The following is a 10,150-nucleotide window of genomic DNA, read 5'->3' as shown; positions in this document are numbered from 1 at the left end:
AATACCAGTATTTTAGTTACTTGAATAGTTTGATCAATCAAATGGTAATAATGAGAAACACCAGTTTCAAGTAGTTGATTGCTTTCATGATCTTAATTGATTTAATAATAATTTTCATGAGTATTTATTTTTGTGACCCTAATCTGTGCTCATAAATAATCTATCTCAATCAGCTTGATTTATTTACTCATTAAAGTGAGAGATCTACATACCTGATTTTTCTTTTCCTAAAAATGACATTTTAATATGTTTTGAAAAATAATTTATTTAAAATTAATATGATTATGAATTATGATAATTATATTAGAGATTGAATGTTGTTAAAAATGATTAATTTCTATTTGATAATCCTGAGTTTCATGTCCATTTTCACAAAAGTAATATTCAGGTAGAAATTACTTCGAAAAGTTTTTAAATAAATACAAGGTAATTCACAATGTTAAGTGTTTTTTTTCTGTCCACCCCAGCACGACTTCCTTTCAAAGTTTTAGATATCAGCAGTACACTTCCAACTTCATCACCAAATCAGAAGAAGAGAAAACTTTCTGAAGAGGATGTTGGAAAAGTTTCCAAGACCCCTCGTGAAGAATTTTCAACCAAAGAATGTGTGTCAGTAGCAAACAATTCTCAAATAATAGATACTTCAGCAGAAGCTGAAAATATTCCTGTAGTGAGTTCTAAGGTTTCCTCCATTGTGGAGAACTGTGACATTCGAAACCAATCAGATGAAGTTGTAGAGGTTAATATTGAAAATTCTACCACAGAAATAGAAAATGAAAGTAAAATAGAGGTTTATGTTCATCCTGGCCAACAAATTACAGATATCAGTACACTTGATACACATGCAACTGAACATAATAAGACTGGTTCTTGTCCATTATCAGTAGTTCTTGAGAAATGGCCAGGTAATAAAAGTACTGAAACTAAAGAAGGCCATTCAGAACAACCAGCAGAAGTGGAAAGTACAAACAATTATGAATATTTGGAACATTCCAGTCCTGGAGACACTTCTACTTCTTCAGTAGGTGCAGAAGATACGAGCGTGATTGAAAGTAAAGATGAGGGTGTGACTGCAGTAGAAACATCTGATACAAGCAAGATACATGAAGAATGTAAAGAACATGGAATTAAAAGAACACTTTCTCAGAGATCTGTCAAAAGAGAAGTGAAAAAGGTTAGTGACAGAAGTGCACTGAGTTACAGTAAAAAGTTGTAATTTTTTTATCCAGCTAGCATGAAATTTAATTAAACATTCTTCACGAAAAGGCAAAAGTTTAAAAGAAATAGTGCTTAATACAGTTGTTCTCACAAAATGCTCCATATGATAAAAAGGTGAAGAAAATTTAAAATTTTATCTCCTGATTTGATTTTCTGGATAGATTTTTTAAAAACTAATTTACATGTGAAGAAAAGTTGCTGTTCCTTACTTTAAGTAAAAAAAGAAAAATTGTTTGTATATATGTGAAGCATGTTAAGAAGGATTTTTTTGTTGTTGTTGTTAGGAAAATGATAAAGGCAGAAAAGTTCCCCATGAAACCTTTGAAGAAAGGCTTAAGAGAAAGGTAAATTGTATATAAACGTAATCATGCTACTGGATTTAAGTAACATAATCAATATTAGGCAAAGTATTTTTTGTATATAATCTTTATCCTCATTTATTTGTTTTCCCCCTGTGTGTGGATTCCTGTACATGGTGCAGGTACTGAACAGAAAAGGTTCTGTTCTTTCAGTTTACCTCCTCTGGGATCTAAACATCCACCTACGTAGTTGCCATGAGTGGCAACCTGTGACGGGAAGGAGAGGATCCTGGTGGTTGAGGGGTCTGACCCTGACACACCACTTTGGCCCGTAGGTGGACAGCCTTGGGGTGATCCCATGGGGTCAGTAAGCTGGTCTACTTGGGCTAAGGTCAACCAAGTACCACAGTTTTGGATTTTCTCAATGGGTGTTGTGAACATTGTATCTGATGCTGGTGTTTGGATGTAGTGCCTACAAAACCCTAACATCACTGCAGTATTTTTGTTTGCACTGTAGTGTCTTCCCTTGTAGGGCTCCATGATGGATGGGGTTAGTGGGCACTGAAACATTCTTTATTACTGATCCTCTGAATTAAATTTAAAAAAAATAGTGATAAAACAGAGCATTGGTTAATGACCACATTTTGAAGATTCTGAAGACCAATCTTCAACTTCTTCAACACCTGTACCTTCTTTTCTGATATTATATTCTTTATCAGACAAATCTTCAAGGAAAATGTATCCCAATTTATTCAGAAGAACCACCTGAATCATCTTGAAACATCAATCAGAGAAACCATTCTCAAGCAATAACATCTTGTCCTTTCTTTGACCTTGAAAAAGCTTATGATACAACATAGAGGTATGGCATTTTGCAAAATCTCCACTTATATGAGTTGCATGGCCATTTGCCCATTTTTGTTGAAAGTTTTTTAATGGGCAGGTGATTCAAAGTTTGGGCAGGTTTGACAGTTTTCAGTTCTTTCTAACAGGAACTTGGAGTCCCTCAGGGCTGTGTTTTGAGTATCACACTTTTTAGTATAAACATTAATGCCATCACTGGACAACTTACTATTGCTAATGTGCTTTTATGTTGACAACTTCCATATCTTGTGTCAGTTGTTGAACATGAGGTATATTGAGCAGCAGCTACAGACTTCCTGCAATTGTTTACTGAAGTGGACCACATCAAAGAGTTTTAACTTCTCTCTCTCTAAAACTGTTTTTATGCACTTTTGCTGCCACCTAGGTATTCACCCCAATTCTGAACTCTATGTTCGTGAAGTTGTGGTTCCTGAGGCAAAGTTCTTGGGGCTTATCTTTGACCATAAGCTGATTTTTATACCACACATTAAGCAGTTACGACTCTGTACAAGAGCACTGAACATCCTCCGTATCCTCTCTCCAACCACTTGGGGAGTGGATTGATGTTCTATGCTAAAAAATATATTATGCTCTTAGTTGACTGAAACTGGACTATGGGTCTCTGGACCTCAGCTTTGAAGATGCTGGACCCCATTTGTCATCTGGGACTTCAGCTCTGCACAGGGGCTTTCTGCACCTCCCCAGTTCACAGTGTGTATACAGTCTCATGAACCTCCTCAACACCTCTGCCATTTGCAACTATCTTTACTGTATGTTTCAAAACTTCTATCCACACTACAGCATCCCACCTGGGGTTGCATTTTCCTTCATCAGTGGACCATGCTTTTTAAGAACAGACAGTCTGCCATTGTTCCTTTTGGCCTTCATATCCAGGTGCAGTTGGACGAATTGGGTCTGACCTTGGATGACATTGCTGTATCCACTGGTCAGCCCATCTCACCATGGCTTACCATCCCCAGCCCAGATGTGATTTTTCTTTGAGCCATCTGAGAAAAACTGACACTCCCGATTGGAAGTACTGTTTTTCCATTCCCATTTATATGAATGGTTTGAAATCAGGTGACTGTGGGCTCTGCCATGGTTTATACATGCAAAAACGGCTTGATGACGATGACCGAAGAAGGTCGAAACGTTGTTCGCTCTTCTGTGTAAAATATTTTCTCAACCCAAACAAGGCGTTTTTTGCATATATATTTCTCTACAAGTGGGTTTTCTGCCATGGCTTGTTGTGGTTTGGCGTTTGTGCACAAAATATGTCATTTCTCTTGCCCTGGATCACATAGAAGCTAAGCAGTACTTGAACTGTATTGTTTATACTGACTCAGTTCTCTACTGTCTTTGGAATCACTTCATGTTAGTTCTCACCCTGTTTTTGCTGATATTCCAAACTAACTGGTTCAATTCTCTTTAACATCTACTTCTATCCAGTTGTTTTGGATACCAAGCCAAGTTGGTATTCGAGGGAATTCTATCATTGACACTGCAGTTAAGTCTGTCTGACACTATCACTGCTGTGCCTGTTCTGTACATGGACTATAGTCTTGTATTCAGAGCTTAGCTCTGTGCCAGTTGGCAGTCGACTTGGAATGAGCAATATGAAACAAGCTTTTCCAGATAAAACTCTCTATTGGACTTTGACCACCTTGTTTCTGTAAGGATTGGAAAGAAGTTGTCCTAACTAGACTACAATTTGTTGTAGTTCTTTAATTTGTTTTCTTTTATCTGGATCAGATGCACCAATGTGTGGTCTGTATGACACTCAGGTCATAATAGCCACATTTTACTGTCATGCTGTCATTGAGAGTCGTAATGACGGCACCATTTTAGACATGATTTGTCACAAAGTTTACCTCTGACATTGGACAGTGTTATTGATAGTGGTGACACTTGTTCACCTTACAAATGTTTTTAATTTTTTAAGGCCAATGGCCTTTTAAATGCTATTTAAGTTTTTAACCATGATTCCTTTTTATGAATTTTAATAATTTTACTGTAGTTTTTTTTACTGGTTGTTTGGTGCAGATAGCCTAGTTGATTTGTGCCATAAAATGCCAAACAACCAACCAAAATTATTTGTCTTCAAACCTTGTGAGTGATGGATGTATGCTCTTTGAACATTACCCTGATTTCTATGATTCTTAGATGCATTTTTTTTTTGTTTTAAAGTAGATATTTCCAAATGAATAAAACAGTTGGTCATTTTAGTAAGGTTTTTGGCAAAGTATAATGTGTTTAGACTACATACCTCACTCTTGTGTAGTGTGAATAGTTCATGTCTACAAGACTTGTTTATTTTTCTGTGTTCTAATTTGAAATAGTGTTCTGGTTAAGCCTATCTGCTTACTATGGCCTAAGGTTTTACTTTCTCTAGCAAGTACAATCACAGAAGCTATTTCCTGTTTATTGAAATAGCTGTATGCTACTTTAGTTTATTTATAGAGGATTGCTTTCCATATGTCAAATGGAGGAAAGATACTTTGATTCTTGTGATCTGTCTTTTGGAATGGTCAGCTACAGGATGACCTCTATTTTGATTGCAGGTGTTTGTATCTTCAACCAGATTCTATTGTGTCTTCAGAGAAAGCAAGTTCATTGTTACTTTTTTGATTGTGCAGTTCTCTTAAATTTAAATACAGTTTGATTTCTTCATTTATTTTTACATTTTAACTTCTCAGAGTAATCCTCTATCTCCCATTGCAATGCTGTGAATCTCTATCTGTTCTAGGTCACTGAGTGTCTAAATGTTTTAGGAACATGAGGTGACAATGTTAGGTGTATGTTTGAATTTTTTTTATAACCTTCAAACTGCTAGACAAGTTATTACCAAACCTGGTATATATCCTTTGAGGACCCTTTGTTATGATTATAATTTATCATGGACAAGCCTCCAATTTATTATGTTTCATATTACAATTTCAAAAAGCCTGAAATTGAGTTAAATTTTAATTTGCATTTAGAAGTTAATTATAAGTCAATATGTATCAGATGTATGATATTTGCCAAAAAAAAAAAAGATTCAACAGTTTTCTTTCTTTGTAGAAATATGTTTCAATACACACACAATAATACAATTTATAATAATGGCTATTACAAATAATGATTTACATATAAAAGCTTTACTCTTTTACAAATAATATTGAGTTTTCTGTCTGGTGTGAAACTGGTTATCTTATTGAGGGTTCACTATGAACAAATTAATTTTGGGTCGATACTGGTACAGTTTACTTAATGGGCAGCTAGTTAGTTCTTTACTGATTACACCCCAGTTTTTCATTGTTGAAGTTATGTAATGTCTTAGCCAAATGCTAACATCTGATGTTAATCTGCTTAAATTAAATAATTTGTAATGCTCACAATTTATAAACCTTCATGGTCAACATCTGAAGTTCCTGATTAATAAGTGTTAATCACAGTTACAGCTTCTGAAGTTTATGGTATACCAACTGTAGCAAACTAGTAAGATATGTCTCTCTACACATTATATTAGTTACTTTTTTAGTTTTTATAAGCATTAGATTAGACTAGAAAATTCTGCTAAAACAAAAACACTGGCAGTCCCAAGTATTTACATGTACATATAGTACGTTGTTGATTCTTAAACGTGAGAATTGTTTACAACTTTAATGAATAGGCAGGAATTTTGCAATACAGATTTTACAGTCCAAGTTACATGTATTTCTAAATGTATATTAATGGAAACAAACATCAGTATTAAAATAAATGTATAATAATAAATCCATCACATCCTGTGGAGTGTCTTTCATACTATTTGATACATGGCTCTGGTGGTTATTTTACTTCAATTAATTCAGCCCTTTCTGTAAACTTGAGTGCATTCATCACAGAATGTTTTTTGTTGAAATTCCCAATGAGTATTGGTTAGCATTCATTTGATTAAAACAAAAATTTAATACTATATCTTAGAAGTATTTGTGTTATGCAAGTTGTGTGTATTCTATGCAAAACTCCCTCTGTGTGAATTCCTGTATGTGGTGAGGGGACCTCCTAGGGAAGGTTCTGTTCTTTCAGTTTACCTCCTCTGGGATCTAAACATCCACCAACATGTTTGCCATGTGTGGCAACCCGTGAAGGGGAGGAGAGGATCCTGGTGGTTGAGGGGTCCAACCCTAACATACCACTTTGGCCTTGAAGTGCCCAGGTGGAAGCTGGATCAGGCAGACTGGTCCACTTTCACTGCTCTCGCAGAACTTGATCCTGCCATCGTGAATCAGCCATCAATAGATGACTGTGTGGCAGCGGTAACTGGCTGTATTATACAAGCAGCTGCTCAGTGTATTCCTAAAACCTCGACACGTTTTCCACGATATCCTCATCTGTGGTGGAATCCTGCTTGCCACTTAGCATGGAAGGCTCAAAAATGGGCCTGGGATACTTTTCGTAGATATCCCACACTTTCGAACCGCGTCACTTTCCAACAGGCCCGTGCACATGCTAGGTGGGTAAGATGTCAAAGCCAGAAAGAATCTTGGATTAAGTTCACAACTAGCATATCTTCTACCACCAGTTCCAAGGTCATATGGGACAGGATTTGAAAGGTCAGTGGGCACTACAATTCTGTCCCCCTCTCGATCTTACTCTCTGATGGTCAGTAGGTGGTTGATGTCTGGAGCATCGCTGATACTCTAGGTGAAAGCTTTTGCCGGGTATGGGTATCTAGCACTTCTGCTTGTTCCTCCACCTTCTTGGCCATCAAGATCCAGGCAGAGCGTTCACCTCTTTCCTTTCGAACTGACTGTCTCTTTGACTATAATTGTCCCTTTATACTGGTGGAACTGAAAATGGCCCTTCATCGGTCTGGCAGTACATCTGTTGGACCTGATGATGTACACTATGACATGCTGCACCATCTATCTCTTGCTTCTCTTGATGTCCTTCTAATTGTGTTTAACCAGATCTGGCAGGAGAATGTTTCTCCTGATGCCTGATGCCAGCCTATTATTTTACCTTTCTCTAAGCCAGGGAAAGATCCCAAGATTTCTTCAAACTACTGTCCAATTGCTTTCACGAGCTGTCTCTGTAAGACCTTAGAAAGGTTGGTTAATGCTCATCTTGTTTGGTTCCTCAAATCAAACAACATCCTCTCGCCCACCCAGTGTGGGTTCCAATGACACAACTCCACTATAGACCACCTACTTTGACTTGAAACATCAATCAGAGAAGCCTTTCACAAATGCCAACATCAATATTCTTTGACATTGAGAAGGCTTATAACGCAACATGGAGGTATGGTGTTTTGTGAGACCTCCATATATATGGGTTACGTGTCCATTTGCTTTTGTTTATTAACAAACTTTTAATGGACAGGAGATTCCAAGTTTGTGTGGGTTCAACACTTTCCCGTTCTTTTGTACAGGAACTTGGAGTCCCTCAGGGCTGTGTTTTGAGTGTCACTCTTTTCAGTATAAAGATAAATGCCATCACTGAACAACTTCCTTTCACTGTTGCAAACGGGCTCTATGTTGATGACTTTCACATCTCATGTCAGTCGTCAAACATGAGATATATTGAGCGGCAACTACAAACTGCCCTCAATCATGTACTGAAGTGGACTACAACAAACGGCTTTAATATTTCTCTCTCTAAAACCGTTCGCATGCACTTTTGCCGCCAACGGGGTATCTACCCTGATCATGAACTCTCTATCGATGAAGTATCACTGCCAATGGTTCCTGAGACCAAGTTCTTGGGGCTTATCTTTGATCGTAAGCTGACCTTTATACACACACTTAAAGCAGCTACGGGTCAAATGCAGAAGAGTACTGAACATCCTCCATGTTTTCTCTGCTGCCAGTTGGGGAGAGGATCGATGTTCTATGTTAAAGATATATCGTGCTCTTATTCGTTTAAAACTCAACTATGGATCAGTGGTCTATGGCTCTGCCAGACCTTAAAGATGCTGGACCCCATTCATCATCAGGGACTTTGACTCTGCACTGGGGCTTTCTGCACCTCCCCAGTTCAGAGCTTATATGTGGAATCTCACGAACCTTCTCTGCACCTTTGTTGATTGCAACTGTCTGTACTGTATTCTTTGAAACTTTGCTCCTTACCAAAGCATCCCACTTGGGGATGTGTTTTCATTCCTCAGTGGGCCTTACTTTTTTCAAAACAGACAATCTGCCATTGCTCCTTATGGCCTGGATGCGAAATCCAGGCGCAATTGGATGAATTGTGTCTGTCCTTGGAAAACATTGCAGAATCCACTGGTCAGCCTATTTCACCATGGCTTATTACAGCCCCCAAATGTGGCCTTTCTTTAAGCCATCTGAAAAAGACAGATGCTCCCAATTGGAAGTACTGTCTTATTTACTGAACATCTTTCGAACAACCTATTTCAATTTATACGGATGGTTCAAAATAAGGTGACTTTGTGGGCTCTGCCATGGTTTGTTGTGGTTTGGTGGTTGCGTGCAGAATTCCTTCTACAGCTTCTGTGTTCACTGCTGAACTGTATGCCATATCTCTTGCCCTGGATCATATTGAAGCTGAGCAGTACTCTGACTGCACTGTTTATACTGACTCCCTTAGTTCTCTGCTGGCCTTGGAATCACTTCACGTTGGCTCACATCCTGTTCTCACTGATATTCAAAACCGACTGGCCCATTTCTCATTAACATCTACTTCTATCCAGTTTTTCTGGATATCAGGCCACGTTGGTATTCGCCGGAATGAGCTTGCAGACATGGCAGCTAAATCTATCTGTTCAGGCACTATCACCACTGTACCTATTCCGTACATGGACTATGGTCCTGTATTCAAGGCTCAGCTCCGTGTCAGCTGGCAGTCCACTTGGAGTGAGAACGCGACAACAAGCTTTTTCAAATAAAACCCTATATTGGGCTTTGGAGTCTAGCTTCCGTAGGGTTTGGAAGGAGGAAGTTGTTCTAACTAGACTACTCATTGGTCACAGTTTTTTAACTCATCGTTTTCTTTTATCTGGAACTGATGCACCAGTGTGTAGTTTGTGTAACACTCAAATCACTGTAAGCCACATTTTACTTTCCTGCCATCGTTACGACTCTCAATGATGGCACTATTTTAAACATGTTCTGTCCCAGGGTTTGTCTTTAACATTGGACAGCGTTGTTGGTGATGGTGACACTGTCCACCTTGATAAAGATTTTAGTTTTTTAATGGCCATTAATCTTTTTAATCTCATTTAAGTGTTTGATATTTATTCATTACACCTTTTTAATTGTGGTTCCCTTTTCAGAGTCTCTGTCTCTAGTTCAGTTTGACATTGTAAAATGGCCAGAACATTAAATAACTCGACACCAGGACTGGAAAGACCAACTTTAGGTGACTAATGCTGCTGTTTAAACTACAAGTTAGTCTTCCTGGCAAGTTATTATTACACTTTTGCTGCATGTCTTTTAACACTTTTCTTACTTTACCTTTTGGAACTGGCCATACTGATGCATAACCCAGAACCGGGACTGGAAAGACCAACTTCACGTGACTGATGGTGGTTCTTGTACTTACCTGTTAGTCTTCCCGGTGGGTTATGATAATTACCATTCTGCTACAGAAATCACTTTACAACTTTGTAGACTGGATGTCAACATTGGTTTTATGCCATTTTCTATTTTTAATTGCTGTTTTGTTTATACCTTTGTTTCCTTTTATGAATTTTACTACATTTACTTTACTTTTACCTTTTTACTGGACATTTGGCTAATCATTATTACGGTTTTGCTATATGTCTTTTAAAACTTTATTATTTTACC

The 10,150-nt window shown here is 37.8% G+C and overlaps 1 protein-coding gene across 1 annotated transcript in view; it reads left to right on the top strand.

The window, feature by feature from the left end:
• The first annotated feature begins 436 nt into the window (after positions 1–436).
• LOC143236094 (uncharacterized) overlaps positions 437–10,150 on the top strand; it is a 33,265-nt gene continuing 23,551 nt past the window's right edge. Inside the window, exons 1-2 of the mRNA XM_076474364.1 lie at positions 437–1,174; positions 1,503–1,562. Coding sequence (XP_076330479.1) covers positions 437–1,174; positions 1,503–1,562 — 798 coding nt within the window. The remainder of the gene's footprint in view (positions 1,175–1,502; positions 1,563–10,150) is intronic.

Source organism: Tachypleus tridentatus, chromosome 13, assembly GCF_004210375.1.
Source record: "Tachypleus tridentatus isolate NWPU-2018 chromosome 13, ASM421037v1, whole genome shotgun sequence".
In the NCBI taxonomy this organism is placed as follows: Eukaryota; Metazoa; Arthropoda; class Merostomata; order Xiphosura; family Limulidae; genus Tachypleus; species Tachypleus tridentatus.
The sequence above is the reverse complement of the archived record's forward strand: the minus strand, read 5'-3'. Positions and strand labels throughout refer to the sequence as shown.